This window comes from Pseudophryne corroboree, chromosome 6 (assembly GCF_028390025.1).
Source record: "Pseudophryne corroboree isolate aPseCor3 chromosome 6, aPseCor3.hap2, whole genome shotgun sequence".
NCBI classification, from domain to species: domain Eukaryota; kingdom Metazoa; phylum Chordata; class Amphibia; order Anura; family Myobatrachidae; genus Pseudophryne; species Pseudophryne corroboree.
In genome coordinates this window covers 313,486,196-313,504,524 of record NC_086449.1, presented here as the reverse complement: position 1 = coordinate 313,504,524, position 18,329 = coordinate 313,486,196, and the positions used below count along the sequence as shown (strand labels likewise).

General features: G+C 48.4%; 1 protein-coding gene across 1 annotated transcript in view; it reads right to left on the bottom strand.

Moving 5' to 3' along the window:
* Positions 1–18,329, bottom strand: part of LOC134932131 (proprotein convertase subtilisin/kexin type 5-like) — a 420,509-nt gene that overhangs the window by 223,484 nt on the left and 178,696 nt on the right. Inside the window, exon 12 of the mRNA XM_063926251.1 lies at positions 9,587–9,782. Coding sequence (XP_063782321.1) covers positions 9,587–9,782 — 196 coding nt within the window. The remainder of the gene's footprint in view (positions 1–9,586; positions 9,783–18,329) is intronic.

Sequence of the window (18,329 nt, the reverse complement as noted above, 5' to 3'; positions counted from 1 at the left end):
TTACCCGGGATTCAAAATCCTCCCTTATTGTGTACGCTCGTCCGGGCACAGTACCTAACTGGAGTCTGGAGGAGGGTCATAGGGGGAGGAGCCAGTGCACACCACCTGATCTGGAAAAGCTTTGCTTTTTGTGCCCTGTCTCCTGCGGGGCCGCTATTCCCCATGGTCCTTTCAGGAACCCCAGCATCCACTACGGACTCCGAGAAATAGATTTATCGGTAAGTAAAATCTTATTTTTTTCGTAGTCCGTAGAGGATGCTGGGGTCCATGTTAGTACCATGGGGTATAGACGGGTCCACCAGGAGCCATTGGCACCTTGAGAGTTTAATAGTGTGGGCTGGCTCCTCCCTCTATGCCCCTCCCTCCAGACACAGTCTAGAAACTGTGCCCGAGGAGAAGACATACTTCGAGAGAAGGAATTACACAGATCGTGGCGAGATTCATACCAGCTCACACAAACATGAGAATCCGGCCATCATGCCGGAACAACGTCAGCAATAGCTGAAACAGTAAATAACGCAGAACTTACCTAGGAACCAGGTAACACTAAACTATAAAACCAATGCAGGAAAACGAAGCGCTGGGCGGGCGCCCAGCATCCTCTATGGACTACGAGAAAAGGATTTACCGGTAGGTAACCAAAATCCTATTTTCTCTTACATCCTAGAGGATGCTGGGGTCCATATTAGTACCATGGGGATGTACCAAAGCTCCCAGTACGGGAGGGAGAGCACGGAGGCTCCTGCAACACTGCTTGACCAAACTTGAGGTCATCAGAGGCCAAAGTATCGAACTTGTAAAACTTGGCAAACGTGTTCGACCCAGACCAAGTAGCCGCTCGGCACAGTTGTACCGCTGAGACCCCCAGGCAGCCACCCAGGAAGAACCCACCTTACGCGTAGAGTGGGCCTGTACGGATTTCGGACACGGCAATCCAGCCATGGAATAAGCATGATGGATAGTGAAAACACAAACAAACAAATAGCAGCGCTGATAAACTTGCTAATACATACGGATTGAGTGAAAAATAATATAGACGGCAATCATTAGCCTATTAAAACCAACATACACAACTCATAATAATAATTAAAATGGGTCTCAATTATAATTGCCTCTAATAAACAGTCCGTTCCTATTTAATGAACTGGATAAGCAGATGTATAATGCATAGAAAGAGAGACTGACTGCGCAGTCTACCATCCAACTTTACCAATACCGCTAGAGGTGAAGTCCCTTGGTAGTTTGTTTGTAAGTGTCCAAGCGGATTCCTCAATGCTTTGCGGTGTCCTTTTCCTTAGGTTGGAAGTTGTAGGATGTAAAGAAATCTTTCCTTATTTTATCTGCAAGGGTGGAAGTCCAGTTCTGGTCCGGATATAGGCAATAAATTTGGCAAGTGATGACCCAAGGATGACAGTTCTTGGGTCATCACTTGCCAAATTTATTGCCTATATCCGGACCAGAACTGGACTTCCACCCTTGCAGATAAAATAAGGAAAGATTTCTTTACATCCTACAACTTCCAACCTAAGGAAAAGGACACCGCAAAGCATTGAGGAATCCGCTTGGACACTTACAAACAAACTACCAAGGGACTTCACCTCTAGCGGTATTGGTAAAGTTGGATGGTAGACTGCGCAGTCAGTCTCTCTTTCTATGCATTATACATCTGCTTATCCAGTTCATTAAATAGGAACGGACTGTTTATTAGAGGCAATTATAATTGAGACCCATTTTAATTATTTTTATGAGTTGTGTATGTTGGTTTTAATAGGCTAATGATTGCCGTCTATATTAAATTGAATATTTTTCACTCAATCCGTATGTATTAGCAAGTTTATCAGCGCTGCTATTTGTTTGTTTGTGTTCTGATTTAATTGGGTGTGACTACCCCACTATAATTAGCAGCAGCATTAGAGGTGCAGCAACCTTAAGCGCCCGATCTATTACCTGTTGGTATACAATGATGGATAGTGAACCTGATCCAGCGAGAAATCGACTGCTTAGAAGCAGGACATCCAATTTTCTTTGGATCATAGAGGACAGAGTCACTTTTCCTATGACGAGCCATCCTTTTCACGTAAATCTTCAAAGTCCTCACTACATCCAAGGCCTTTGAAGTAATTGAGGAGTCAGTAGCCACTGGCACTACAATAGGTTGGTTGATGTGGAAAGCCGACACAACCTTAGGTAGGAACTGTGGACGAGTCCTAAGTTCCACCCTGTCTTCATGGAAGATCAGATAGGGGCTTTTACAAGATAAAGCCCCCAATTCCGACACACGTCGTGCAGAAGCCAAGGCCAACAAGGTGACCACCTTCCACGTGAGAAACTTGAGGTCAGCCTCCTGTAGAGGCTCAAACCAAGCAGATTGCAGGAACTGCAACACCACATCAAGATCCCATGGAGCCGTAGGCGCCACAAAGGGAGGCTAGATGTGCAGAACCCCTTTCAAGAAGGTCTGAACCTCAGTAAGAACAGCCAACTGTTTCTGGAAGAAGATGGCCAAAGCAGAGATCTGGACCTTGATGGAGCCCAGTCTTAGCCCCATATCCACCCCTGCTTGCAGGAAAAGGAGAAAACGTCCAAGTTTAAACTCCACCACCGGAAACTTCTTGGCCTCACACCAAGAAACATATTTCTTCCAAATGAGATGGTAATGTTTAGACGTTACCCCCTTCCTGGCCTGTATCAGGGAAGGAATGACCTCACTCGGTATACCTTTCCGAGCTAAGATCTGGCGTTCAATCGCCATGCCGTCAAACGTAGCCGTTGTAAGTCTTCATAAGCGAATGGCTCCTGCAGAAGCAGATCCTCCCGAAGAGGTAAAGGCCGTGGATCTTCCATCAGAAGATCCAGCAGATCCGCGTACCAAGCCCTCCTTGGCTAGTCCGGAGCAATGAGGATTGCCAGAACCTTTGTTCTTCTTACCAGCTGAAGAACCTTTGGTTTCAGAGGAAGTGGGGGGAACACATACACTGACTTGAACACCACGGTGTTAACAGTGCGTCCACCGCCACTGCCTGTGGGTCTCTTGACTTGGAACAGTACCTCCGTAGCTTCTTGTTGAGGCGTGAGGCCATCATGTCTATGTGGGGAACCCCCCACCAACCGGTTACCTCCTCAAACACCTCCGGATGGAGGCCCCACTCCCCTGGATGGAGACCGTGTCTGCTGAGGAAGTCTGCTTCCCAGTTGTCTACGCCCGGAATGAAGATTGCCGACATCGCCACCGCATGCCTTTCTGCCCAGATGAGGATTTTTGACACCTCTGACATGGCAGCCCTGCTCTTCATTCCGCCTTGTCGGTTTATGTAGGCCACTGTGGTCACACTGTCCGACTGCACTTGAACAGCCTGATCCTGTAGAAGGTGTGCTGCTTACAAACAGTCCTGAGTACCAGGATGTTTATTGGGAGAAGTGATTCTTGCTCCGACCAGCGTCCCTAAAGGTTTCCCCTAAAGCGACCACTCCCCAACCTCTTAGACTTGCATCTGTGGTCAAAAAGATCCAGTCTTGAATTCTGAACCTTCTCCCTTCCAGAAGGTGTGGAAGTTGCAGCCACCAGAGGAGTGAAATCCTGGCTTTCGGAGACAGGCGTATCCTCTTGTGCATGTGTAGGTGAGAGCCCGACCACTGGTCCAATAGGTCCAGCTGAAATGGTTGAGCATGAAACCTGCCGTACTGCAGAGCCTCGTAGGCAGCAACCATCTTCCCCAGAAGATGTATGTATTGATGAACCGATACCCGGGTAGGCTTTAGAACCTCCCGGACCATTGCTTGAATCACCAATGCCTTCTCCACCGGGAGAAATACCCTCTGCACTACCGTGTCGAGGATCATTCCCAGGGAAGACAGCCGTCTCGTTGGCTCCATATGAGACTTTGGAAGGTTTAGGATCCAACCGTGCCTCCTGAGCAACCGTGTCATGAGCGTGATGGAACGCAACAACCTCTCCCTGGATGACGCCTTGATCAGGAGATCATCCAGATATGAAATTATGTTCACCCCCTGTTTGCGGAGGAGAACCATCATCTCCGCCATCACCTTGGTGAATATCCTCGGTACTGTGGAGAGGCCAAACGGCAGCGCTTGGAACTGATAGTGATTGTCCATCAGCGCAAACCTGAGATATGCTTGATGCGGCGCCCAAATGGGAATGTGGAGGTAAGCATCCTTGATGTCCAGGGACACCAGGAACTCCCTCTCCGACAGTCCTGATATGACAGCTCTCAGAGATTCCATCTTGAATTTGAACTCCCTGAGATAGGGGTTCAAAGATTTTAAATTTAGAATAGGCTGTACCGAACCATCCAGTTTCGGTACCACAAAAAGGTTTGAATAATAACCCTTGTTCCACTGCTGAAGTGGGACCGGAACAATGACCTCCGACACCACCAATTTTCTGATGGCTTCCAGAAGAATTGTCCTGTCTTCCAGCAGCGCTGGCAAACCTGACTTGAAGAAACGGTGAGGCGGGGGATCTTGAAACTCCAGTCTGTACCCCCTGGACACTATATCCAAAACCCAGGGGTCCAGACCCGATGACACCCAGATGTGGCTGAACTGCCGGAGTCTTGCCCCCACCTGACCGTCCTCCATGTCTATCTGTCCACCATCATGCGGAGGATTTAGGAGTATCAGAAGCGGGCTTCTGGGTCTGGGAACCTGCGTGAGCAGGTTTCTTTCCTTTAGCACATCCACCTCTGAAGAAGGTGTTCGAAGGCTTATTCTTTCTAGGCCTCGCGGGCCGAAAGGGCTGTGATGTGGTAGACGAAAAGGGCTTCTTCATAGCCGGTGCAGCTGAGGGGAGAAAAAAAGACTTACCCGCGGTAGCCGTGGCAATCCACGCACCCAGCGCTTTTCCAAAGAGAGCCTGACCCTTGTATGGTAGGCCTTCCACGCACTTCCTGGATTCCGCGTCCGCAGACCAGTTGCGCAGCCAGAGACCTCTGCGAGCCGAGACGGACATGGAGGAGATCCCCACAGCCATGGAACCCAGGTCTTTCATGGAATCCAACAGCAAACCTGCAGAATCCTGAATATTATGTAAAAATAAATCAACGTCAGCTTTGTCCAGCGTAGTCGATTCCTCCTGCAGAGTGATTGACCACCTGGCAATAGCTTTACCAATCCAAGCACAGGCTATAGTAGGCCGCAATATAGACCCTGAAGCCGTGTAAATGGATTTCAGCGTAGCATCCACCTTGCGATCTGCCGGGTCCTTTAACGCGGTAGATCCCGAGACCGGTAATAACACCTGTTTGGACAGCCTGGAGACAGAGGCGTCGACTATCGGCGGGGACTCCCATCTCTTCCTATCTTCCTCTCGGAAGGGAAAAGCCACCAAGACCCTCTTGGGAATCTGGAATTTGTTTTCCGGAGTTTCCCATGCCTTTTCAAAGATAGCATTCAATTCTTTGGATGCCGGGAAGGTGAGGGGGGCTTCTTATTATCTGTAAAGAAGGCCTCCTCCACCTGTTCCGGAGCTGTGTCTGAAATGTGTAAAGCATCCCTTACAGCCTCAATCATCAACTGCACCCCCTTGGCAAGTGATGCTGTTTCCCTCAACACATCCCCATCACCGTCTGCAGCATCAGAGTCGGTGTCCGTGTCATCCTGCATAATTGCCAGCCCACATTTATGAGAATGTACTGCAGGGCACCCCGAGGAGGCAGTATCAGACCATACCACCATAGAGGACTGGAGAACCTGAGTGGCATGCTCAGTCCTAGCCACCCTATCAGAAATCTGAGAAATAGTCCCCATCAGAGAGACTAACCATTCTGGCTCTTTAGCTGGGATCTGCGCTAAAACAGTGCAATCCTGATTACATGAAATGGAGTCTTCCTGGGAAGACAACTCCTCTGCAGCATATGAAGCAGTGTCCCTAGACATGTTGACACACAACCTCATACACCCCACAAACACACAGGGTACTGGGCAGACAGAGTTCCCCCCCCCCCCCCCCAAGAATTGCAGAGTGAGACAGAGATTGGAGCCAACCCACACACAGCGCTGTTAGAGTATAGGGAAACCCTAAAACCTGTGCTGACTGTGTCCCTTAATAGATGACACAGCCTTAACTCAGTCTCCCCCCCCCCCCCTTCTACAACCCCCTGGTACCGTACAGATAGCTGGAGTTGAGCAGGAGGGACCTGGCATCCACTGGCAGTGAGCTGTAGGCTGGAAAATGGCGCTGAACGCTGCTGGGTCCACTCTGAGGTGAAGCTCCGCCCCCTCCATGGCGCTGTCTTCCCGCTCTATTCAGAATATACTGGCAAGAGGAATTAAAGCTGGCTTGGATCCTTAGACCCCGACAGGCTGTTTGTGGTCAGTTTTGGGTCTGGAGCTGGCCCAGGGCGCCCCCCCCAGCGCCGCACCGCAGTACCGCTGAGCCTTCCAGGAGCGCGGCTAAGACTGCACTCCTACCCACTAGCCGCCTGCATTCACACTGTCCCCCCGCTTGCAAGGGGGGACAGTGACTCACTCGCCTATTTTCAGCATCCTGAGGGGGTGGCGGCTGGCTGCCGGTGCGAGCGTTCCCCTGCGTCGGGGAGCGATCAGACCCCTCTGGAGCTCAACGTCCAGTCAGCGGGGGCAGTGGCTCAAGACCCCACAGGGCGGACACTGCTCCCCCCCTACCTCGGTACCACGCTGCAGGGAGGCTGTCGCCAAACAAACTCTGAGATAAAGAAACTAAACTTTACCTAAGAGGACTCTGTAGAACTCCCCTAGCTGTGACCGGCTCCTCCGGGCACATTTTCTAAACTGAGTCTGGAGGGAGGGGCATAGAGGGAGGAGCCAGCCCACACTATTAAACTCTTAAGGTGTCAATGGCTCCTGGTGGACCCGTCTATACCCCATGGTACTAATATGGACCCCAGCATCCTCTAGGACTTAAGAGAAATTGAAAATGGCACTCACAAGCAGTGTAAAGACCTGTGTGATTTACACCGACTGAGTGGCATTTAAAACTTTCCCTTCAACTTGCTGAGAAACAGCAGCTTACAAAAGCCATTGCTTTGTAAATAAAGCCCTTAGAGCGGATATCTGCACTTTAACTGTCGACACTGCTAATCTTTTCATAAAACCATTATGCAGGAACTGCAGAACCTGAGAAGTGTTTGATTTCATATGGTAACATTTCATTCCTGTCCAATAGATAATTATTTTATAAATTCTGTAGTATGCTTTCAAAGAGACTTTCTTTTTTGCCTACAGTAGAACATGAGCTACCTGGTCAGACAGTCCATTTTGCTTCAGTAATGTTCACTCAACCTCCACAGCATCAAACTGTGGGTTGCCAGATTTGGATGGAGAAGTGTGCCCAGATGTCATAAATCTGACCTGTTTGATAATATCCAACATTTTTCTATTGCCATTTCCAGATCAGTTGAGAGCAATGCTCTAAATGGCCGGTAGGGTACTATTGCTATCACTTCCACTTGTTATTCCCTAATTTTTTTCAAAATATGAGTTATCGGGGAAATCGCAGGAAGCACATAACATAAAAGGTCCATATTAGTGAGGTAACAGCTACGCCCTGCGACCCTTGAAGATGACTGAAAAAAAGTGAGTCTGTTTTGTATTTAGGTCTGTTGCCATCAAGTTTATATCCAAGCATCCAAATCTCTTCTATGATCTGAAAGATCTCTGTATTCAGTTCCCATTCCCTTGGGACTGTAGTCTTTCTGCTGAGAAGGTCTGCCACCACATTTTCTCTGCCTGCCCCATGGAGCACTGAAACAGAATTTAGGTATTTCACTGCCCACATCATAATCTTCATTACTTTAACCATGAGAGTCTAGCTCTTGGCACCACCTTTGTAATTTAGATAAGCCACTACTGCCACATTATCTGAAAACACTTTCAGGTGAGATCCCTTCAGAAGAATTTGAAAATGAATGATTGCTCTCTTTACTGCTCTCCTTACTCTCATTTCTTGTTGATTTCAGAAGAACAATATTTCTTGTGATGTCCACATTCCCTACGCTACATGCTGAAGCAGATGTGGTCCATATCCAACTGAACTTGTGCCTGTTGTTAATAATATTAGGTATTGTGGTTGTGATAGCAAAGTTAACCTGTTTTTTTAATTTTTCGCTTCTCCACCAAGATAGAGATGTTTTCGTGGATTGTTCCAATTGTAACTTATGAATTAGATGTAATGCCTTGTGTCTGTATCATAGTATATTCCACTGTAGCTTTCTCACTTGCAACTTGCCCATGGAGCTGCCGATAGTTGAACACATCATGCCTAGCAAACAAAGGCCCGTGGATTTTGCCACACCACTGGACTATCACAAATAATGTCTAAGCATTCTGCATCTTTCATCTGAGAATGTAGTTTGGTATTGTAAAGTATCTTTCTGTAGCACCAGAAACTTTATCTGATGCTCCAGTATCAGTTGGCTTTGTCCCTATTTATTATTCAACTACGGCATTGGAGAAAGTCTATGATTTGTTTTAACCTTTCTAGTACCATCTCTCTTGATTTTCCTGAAACTAGTATATTGTTGAGATATTGCCAGGCCAATATGCTTTGCTTTCCTAGCTGATCCATGAGAGTCACTAGAACCTTTGTGAACGTTCTCGGCAGGAAGTACAGGCTTCATTAAATGTATTTAAATTAGTTTTCTTAAACTGTACTCTAGAGCCTTGACTTACACCTCCATAATAAGTGTGTAAATATCACAAACCTGTTGATTTTGGAAACATTTCTGAATTGTATTTGATAACCACTGGTTATCACCTCCATTAACCATCTGCTCTGAACAGACCCATTACACTTTTCTGCAAATCTCAAAAGTCTACCCCCTATGGGTATAACTGGTAGGTACTGGGCGTACTCATTGCTATTGGGATTGGATGTGCCTTGGTTCTGACAAAACGACTGCCTTGTCATCCAGGATATTTTCAACTTTACAATTGCTAAGAACTCCTTCTCAAAAACAAATTATTTGTTTCATCCATTCCATGAGTTACTGAAGCTGGGTATACTGTTGGCTAGGAGCAGGTGCAGGCTGTACACATTCATCACAAAATGCAGTATCCTGATTCCCAGTAAAAGATTTATCACATGCTGCTCAAACTGTCGTGTGTTTCATCTTGGATAGCTTCTTTCTAGGTCCCATAATTTCAGGCACATGGTATATGAAAGCTATTTCAGTCTTAAAATACTTCTCTATCTAAATATTGTATCCAGACCTTTATTAAGGACTTAGGGGTACATTTACTAAGCAGTGATAAGAACGGAGAAGTGAGCCAGTGGAGAAATTTCCCCATCAACCAATCAGCAGCTCTATATCATTTTATAGTATGCAAATTATAGATGTTACTTCAGTGCTGATTGGTTGCCATGGTCAACTTCTCTACTGGCTCACTTCTCCGCTCTTATCACTGCTTAGTAAATGTACCCCTTAATAAGTATAAGGCCAAAAATAGTTCCTTCTATAGCTTGGTCCCTCCATTATCATGTAGTAGTAAAACAGGCTTCTGTGGCTGCCCGCAACTACACTTTACATGATGGTGCGACTCAGAATCAGCCATGGTGCATGCCAGAATAGAAGAATATAGATATATTTACCCAGTAGGACAATGTAGAATGCAGAGGTGAAGCAGTTTGTAGTACCCAGATGCACACATAATGCAGTCTTTAGCTGATCCCCCATGACACGTTGAACATACTTGGTGGCAAACTGAGCAGAACCCAAGTGTCATTCCATCTGCTTCTTCACTAGTGTTGTATGTTCCATTGGGGCATTGCTTTACACAGGTTTTTCCTGCACAATACAAAATAAATATATTTTTGAAACATCTGAGTTAATGGCTTGAATGACAATATATGTTTACACTTCTTCAATTGAAATAAAATACTAGGATGGCACTAATTTAGAGACTAAATAGCCAGCTGCGTTTTGCTTGCTCCATTCAAACTATAAGTTAAGATATATTTGTTAATCAATGCATTAAAAAAGAAGGCAATCCGCAGTATTCATTCTGTGCCACTGTATGTCATCCGTAGTAACCTACCATACTTATCCCCTATTTGGTGTCTCTGGTCCTAGGCTGAGCATAAGCCACAGCGATAAGCACACTTGTGTAACATTAAATGATTGCACCCATGGTTCTATTTAGCAAAATGTGCCGAGAGTAAAGATTTCCTAAGCTAATCACAATGATAGAAAATCAGTTATTGCTGCGGGATACATATGTAATACTGACAGTGGCATCCCATCTGTCAGAATCCCGGCTGTGAGGCAGCAACTCACTAATTAAATGATGCTCAGGCAGCTTAATAACACCCAGCTCCCCAGCAGTACTGGCTGGCAGTTGTAGCAGGAATCAGTGGCGGAACTAGCGAGCGGTGGGCCCAGGTGCGACAAAATGCTTTGCCCCCCCCCCTCCCCCATCCCATCCAAGTCCACCCCCTCACCCCTGGAGAGGATCTGGTGAGTCAGACCTGCTCAGGGCCACGGAAATGGATACCTAGCAACTGTGCCGTAACTAGACATTTTAGCGCTGTGCAAGAAACGGCATTGGAGCCCCCCCAGATGTAAAACAGGGGCAGTGCGCGCCTTAGGCGTGCGCAAAAAATATAGGGCGTGGCCACAAAATAATACCAATTCATATAACGGTGCACAGTAGTCTCCATTATTCAAATCACGCCACACAGTAGCACCACTACACCAGGTAGAGTCCCTTTTACACATTACGGCGGACAGATTGCCCTTTTTACACATTACGGCAGACAGCGTCCCCCTTTTTTACGCATTACGGCAGACAGCGTCTCCTTTTTACGCATTACGGCAGACAGCGCACCCTTTTTACGCATTACGGCAGACAGCGCACCCTTTTTACGCATTACGGCAGACAGCGTCCCCGTTTTTACACATTACGGCAGACAGCGTCCCCCTTTTTACACATTACGGCAGACAGCATCCCCTTTTTACACATTACCCTATATTACTATATAACTATATATATACTGTATATATAATATTATATATATATATATTACCCCATATTACTACAGCTCTGTCCCTTATGCCACCCGGGTAACATCCTGATATACCGCCTCCAGCAATTAATTATTCTATCCCCCCTTCTCGTGCACCTTGTATTATGATGCCCGGGAGGGGGGGGGGGGGCGCCATGAGGGTGTGCCCATTACACAGTGACGTCTCCACGCGGAAAGGGCCATGGGAGGGGAGCCGGGCATGGAAAAGACAGTGAGTGACACACTGCCCCAGCCCGGCCCCGACCCAGCGCCTGCAAGTTCAGATTCTCAGCGGCGGTGGCGGGCTGTCAGCGGGAGGCCTGCAGCTGCCGCAGATCATGATCACTCGGCCCCCGGCGCTGCACCTTCCAAGTTCAGACTTTCAGTGGCAGCGGGCTGTCAGTGCTCCATGCGGCTGGATCATCGTGGCCACTGCGAGCGCAGGATGGAAGTACTGGTGGTCATTCCGAGTTGTTCGCTCAGTAATTTTCTTCGCATCGCATCGATTTTCCGCTAATTGCGCATGCGCAATGTTCGCACTGCGACTGCGCCAAGTAAATTTGCTAAGAACTTTGGTATTTTACTCACGGCATTACGAGGTTTTTTCTTCGTTCTGGTGATCGTAATGTGATTGACAGGAAGTGGGTGTTTCTGGGCGGAAACTGGCCGTTTTATGGAAGTGTGTGAAAAAACGCTACCGTTTCTGGGAAACACGCGGGAGTGGCTGGAGAAACGGAGGAGTGTCTGGGCGAACGCTGGGTGTGTTTGTGACGTCAAACCAGGAACGAAACTGACTGAACTGATCGCAGTGGCAGAGTAAGTCCCGAGCTACTCAGAAACTGCTAAGAAATTTCTATTCGCAATTTTGAGAATCTTTCGTTCGCAATTTTGCTAAGCTAAGATTCACTCCCAGTAGGCGGCGGCTTAGCGTGTGCAATGCTGCTAAAAGCAGCTTGCGAGCGAACAACTCGGAATGAGGGCCACTGTACGGGAACAGGTCCTGGCGCCGGCTTCTCAATTGTGCGGGGGCATGTTTAGGGGGGGCGATCGCTTTTACCGCCCCTGTCGGGATCTGGCGCAGCTCTCCTCTCCTCGGCCGGCGGCATGTAATGAGTCAAACTGACTCATTACATGCCGCACTGCTTTGGGCCCCTGGACAGTGGCGGGCCCCAGTGCAAGGCACTGCTTGCACTGGCGGTAGTTCCGCCACTGGCAGGAATTATATTGCTTCACCAGCCAGTTCTGAATAATTCTGCATTTAGGTGAATTAAATTTGTCCCCTCTTTCGAATGTGGTTTTCTCCATGCTTTTAATATGTGGCGTATAGGGCACATAGTGCTGAGTAACATTGTCTGGTGCTCACAGGTAATCCACAGACAATAGGTATTAAGGGGCCCCATAATTTGAAAGAGGGCTCCAGGGCCGAAACTACGTGTGTGCCAGCGGTGCCTGGCACACAGCGCAGTAGCCCTGAGGGCGCAACTCCCCGCATCCCCAGTCTGCAGCATTGTAATGAGTCAGACTGACTCATTACAAGCCACCGTTGATGTGTGCTGCCGCCAGAGCAAGGGGAGTGGGACTCTGGATTCGCAGCATCGCTCCTCATAATTGCCTGCTGCTGCAGTGTGCTGCTGGGCACTGCAGGTCCTTGCCTTCTTTCCCGAATCTCCTCTCCCTAGTCCCTACCAGGTCAGCTGGAGGAAGTGTCTGCTCCACTGTTTGGGGGATTTTTTTCAAATGAGGGCGTGGCCATGGGGGGTCCACAATTAGACCACAGTGTGTGTGTGTGTGTGTGTGTGTGTGTGTGTGTGTGTGTGTGTGTGTGTGTGTGTGTGTGTAGGAATGGGTGTGTGTGTGGTGACAGGCTGTGTGTGTGTATAGCGGCTAGTGGGGGCAGGCTCTGTGTGTGTGTATAGGGACTGGGGGAAACGGTGTGTGTGTGGTGACTCAAGGGAACAGGTTGTGTGTGTATACGTGTGTGTGTGCACTCATATTCCTATCCTTATGGGGACACAGACCGGACAGCACACCAACACTGGCGGGACTTTTAACATGGTGGGGACCTGAAAAGAGGTCCCCTCGAGTCAGACCCCAGAAGGTGATAGTAAGGGCATGTCCCAACTACCCAGCATCAAAATCAGACATGTCCTTGAGAATCACATTTACCAGACCATACTGTGTGTATGTGTGTGCAATGCAGATTGCGTGTTAAAGCAACTGACTGGTCCCCCAAAAAATAAAGATTTATATATTTTAGGGGGTGCTGCAGTTCCGTCTGGCGGCCACCGAGAGCCGTGCGTGCACCCTCTCTCTGCCCCCTGCAGGAGCTGCAGACAGGGCGCCTACCCATAATTTGAAATGGGACAGTCCCGCAAAAATCGGGACAGTTGGGAGGTATGTTTTATATAATATTAAAACTGCGCTATGGAAATATACAGCAGCTCCATAAAAATTGTGACCATTTAAAATTAATAAGAAGGAGCGCTTATGTAAAAATGAACACACATACCTGTAAAGAAGAAAAAAAATAGTATTTAAATGTTACAGCTCTTTTGTGAATAAGTGCAGGAGATGGGAATTATTGATTTTAATGGTTAAGTGTCCGTCAGGATTTATAAGGTCACTTTCCCTATTTTACCCTACCTTGAGAACCAGGTATCGATGGTAGTGGAACTGTGCAGCCTGTACGGCTATGATGAGCACAATTAGCGGCTGCGGCTGGCGGCTCCCGTTGTCTGACAGCTCCAGTTGGTATTGAGAGCTGTATAGCCTATGCGGCTGTGGTGAGCGCTGTTTAGCGGCTGCGGCTGGCGGCTCCCGTTCCCGGACAGCTCCGGCTGCTGTTGAGAGCTGTGCAGCCTATACGGCTGTACTGAGCGCTGTTAGCTGCTGCGGCTGCCGGCTCCCGGCCGCTAATTGTGCTCATCATAGCCGTACAGGCTGCACAGTTCCACTACCATCGATACCTGGTTCTCAAGGTAGGGTAAAATAGGGAAAGTGACCTTATAAATCCTGACGGACACTTAACCATTAAAATCAATAATTCCTATCTCCTGCACTTATTCACAAAAGAGCTGTAACATTTAAATACTATTTTTTTTCTTTTTTACAGGTATGTGCGTTCATTTTTACATAAACGCTCCTTCTTATTAATTTTAGTTGGGGGTCTGAGCCACTATCTCCGCTGACAAGGACACTGAGCTTCTGAGGGGATCGAACGTTCCCCGCCACAGGGGATCGCTCACCCCAGCAGCATGCCGCCACCCCCTTACAGAGCCAGAAGATCAGTGGCGAGTTAGTCACCGGCCCCCCTAGCAAGCGGGGAGCCAGGGGGAAGATGGCGGCAACAGGGTATGGAGCGCAGTACTAACTGCGCTCTGGGGCTCAGCGGTACTTAGTGCGGTGCTGTGAGGGGTGCCCTGAGCCAGCGCCTACATCCTACACTGACCTCCAAGCCTGTCAGGGTCCCAGGATCGCTGACAGCACAATTCCTCAGGCCAGTATAATCTTCAGAACAGCGGGAAGATAGCGCCATTGAAGGGGGCGGAGCTTCTCCTCAGAGCGGACCCAGCAGCGTTTAGCGCCATTTTCCTGCCTGCAGAAGCGCTGTCAGTAAGAAGCTGTCCCTCCACCTCAACTCCAGCTATCAGTTACAGTACCAGGGAGTTGTAGAGGGGGGAGGCTGTGTACAGACTGTGTAACCTATTAAGGTGCACAGTCAGCGCTGGTTAGGGTTCTCCCTATCTGTTATCGCTGTGTGTGGGTTGGCATTAATCTCTGTGTCTCTCTTGCCATTCTTGGGGGGAAACTCTGTCTGCCCTTCCCTGTGTGTGTGGAGTGTCTGTGGTCTCCATTAAGCTATGTGCAGGGACTCTGTGTCATATGCTGCAGAGGACATGTCCTCTCAGGATGATCCCATTCCATGTAATCAGGTTTGCACTGTGTAAGCGCAGATGCCAACAAGGGAGCCTGAGTGGTTATCCTCTATTAAAACTATGATTTCTCAGTTTTCTACTAGGGTTGCACAGAATGAATCTGCAACTCAGGTTTTGCAGAACTCTATGGCAGTTTGGTCCGGTTTTGTTACCTCAGGACCCCCTACAGTATGTTCCCACAAACGTGCTCTTGCCCAGGTTATGCAAGATGACTCAGATACCGACTCTGACACGGCAGACGGTGATGGGGATGTGCTGAGGGTGGCGGCATCTCTTGCAAAAGGGGTGCAGTTGATGATAGAGGCTATTAGAGATGTGTTGAATATTGCTGATACAACACCTGAGCAGGTTGAGGAGGCTTACTTCACTGACAATAAGAAAGCATCGCTAACCTTCCCTGCGTCTAAAGAATTAAATGCTATATTTGAGAAAGCCTGGGAAAACCCGGAGAAAAAATTCCAGATCCCAAGAAGGGTTCTGGTTGCTTTCCCCTTCCCTGAGGAGGATAGGAAAAAATGGGAAAATCCACCCATAGTGGACGTGTCTGTGTTCAGACTCTCCAAAAAGGTGGTTTTACCTGTTCCAGGATCTACTGCGTTAAAAGAAACGATTGATCGAAAAATTTACACTACGCTCAAATCCATATACACGGCTTCAGGAGCGATACTGCGTCCTACTATTGCCTGTGCATGTATTTCCGTGGTCAGGTACGTTACTTGAGGATTTGGATACAATGGATAAGAGTGATGTTGAATTATTTTTACGTACCATGAAAGACCTGGGTTCCATGGCTGCAGGGACATCTTCCATGTCTGTCTCAGCTCGCAGGGGACTTTGGCTGCGCCAGTGGTCTGCCGACGCGGAATCCAGGAGAGGTGTGGAGACCCTATCCTACACAGGCCAGGCTCTTTTGGGGAAGCGTTTGATGCGTGGATTTCCACGGCTACAGCGTGTAAGTCTCCTTTTCTTCCCTCAGCTGCACCTGCTATGAAGAAGCCTTTTTCTTCAGCTGCATCACAGTCCTTTTCGGGCTGCTAAAACAAGAAAGTCCAATCCGTCCAACACCTTCTTTAGAGGGGGTCGGCCAAAATCCAAGAAACCTGCTGTTGCGAGTTCCCAGGAACAGAAGCCTGCTTCAGGTACACCAAAGTCCTCAGCATGTCTGTGGACCGCGCGGCCTGGAGGTGGGACCGATGGGGGCGAGACTCAGGCATTTCAGTCATGTCTGGGCATCATCCGGGCTGGACCCATGGGTGCTGGATATTGTGTCCCAGGGGTACAGGATGGAGTTTCAAGATCTCCCTCCTCACCGGTTCTTCAAGTCAGGCTTGCCAGCTTTGCTGGCAGATAGGGCTATCCTACAGGAAGCCATCCAAAAGTTGGTGGAAGCACAGGTCATTGTACCAGTTCAACCCCATTTGCAAAACAAAGGTTACTATTCGAACCTTTTTATGGTACCGAAACCGGATGGTTCGGTCAGGCCCATTTTGAACTTAAAATCGCTTAATCCCTTTCTGAGTGAGTTCAAGTTCAAAATGGAGTCTCTAAGGGCGATGATATCAGGGCTGGAAGAGGTGGAATTCCTGGTATCCCTAGATATCAAGAATGCTACCGCCACATTCTGATTTGGCTACCGCATCAAGCTTATCTCCGATTCGCACTGTTGGACAGTTATTTTCAATTCCAGGCCCTGTCATTCGGCCTCTCCACAGCGCCGAAGGTATTCACCAAGGTGATGGCGGAAATTATGGTTTTCCTCCGCAGACAGGGGGTGAACATAATTCCATATCTGGACGAACTGCTGATAAAAGCATCGTCCAAGGAGAAGCTGTAACAGTCCATTGTTGTCATGAGCCATCTGCTCAGGGAACACGGTTGGATCCTAAACCTTCCAAAATCACATTTGGAGCCGACCAGGAGGTTGTCCTTTCTGGGAATGATCCTCAACACGGAAGCGCAGAGGGTGTTTCTCCCAGAGGAGAAAGCATTGGTGATACAAATAATGGTCCGGGATGTTCTGAAGCCAGCCCGGGTGTCGGTTCATCAGTGCATTTGCCTTCTGGGGAAGATGGTGGCCTCTTACGAGGCTCTGCAGTACGGGAGGTTTCATACCCGGCCCTTCCAACTGGATCTCCTGGACAAGTGGTCCGGATCTCATCTACACATGCACCAGAGAATACGTCTGTTGCCAAAGGCCAGGATTTCCCTCCTATGGTGGCTACAATCACCTTACCTTCTGGAGGGCCGCAGGTTCGGGATTCATGACTGGATCCTTCTAACCATGGATGCAAGTCTCCGGGGCTGGGGCGCAGTCATTCAAGGGGAGAACTTCCAAGGAAGGTGGTCAAGTCTGGAAGCCGGACTACCAATAAACATTCTGGAACTAAGAGCCGTCTACAACGGTCTTCTCTAAGCGGCCCATCTTCTGCGAGATCGGGCCATTCAAGTGCAGTCGGACAATGTAACGACAGTAGCTTATATAAACTGACAGGGCGGAATGAAGAGCAGAGCTGCAATGTCAGAGGTAACAAGAATCATCCTCTGGACAGAAAAACACGCGCTGTCAGCAATCTACATTCCGGGAGTAGACAACTGGGCTGCGGACTTCCTCAGCAGACACTATCTTCATCCAGGAGAGTGGGGACTCCATCCGGAAGTGTTCAGGGAAGTAACAGATCTTTAGGGTGTACCTCAAATAGATATGATGGCCTCTCATTTCAACAAGAAGCTTTGGCAGTATTGTTCCAGGTCGAGGGACCCGCAAGCAGTGGCGGTGGGCGCCCTAGTGACTCCGTGGGTGTTCCAGTCGGTATACATGTTTCCTCCACTTCCACTTATTCCAAGAGTTCTCAAACTCATAAGGAAAACAAGAGTTCTGGCAATCCTCATTGCTCCGGACTGGCCAAGGCGGGCTTGGTATGCGGATCTTCTGGATCTACTGCTAGAAGAGCCGAGGCCTCTTCCACTTCCGGAGGACCTGCTGCAGCAGGGGCCGTTTGCCTATCAAGACTTACCACAGCTACGTTTGACGGCATCGAGGTTGAATGTCAGATATTAGCTCGGAAGGATATTCCGAACAAGGTTATTCCTACCCTGATACAGGCTAGGAAAGGAGTAACATCTAAATATTACCATCGTATTTGGAAAAAATATGTATCTTGGTGTGAGTCCAAGAAGTTCCCTACGGTGGCGTTTCAACTGAGATGATTTCTCCTCTTCCTGCAAGCAGGTGTGGATATGGGCCTGAGGTTGGGGTCCGCAAAGATCCAGATTTGGGCCCTATCAATTTTCTTCCAGAAACAGTTGGCTTCCCTTCCTGAGGTTCAGACTTTTCTGAAATGGGTTCTGCACATCCAGCCGACCTTTGTGCCGCCTACGGCGCCCTGGGATCTTAA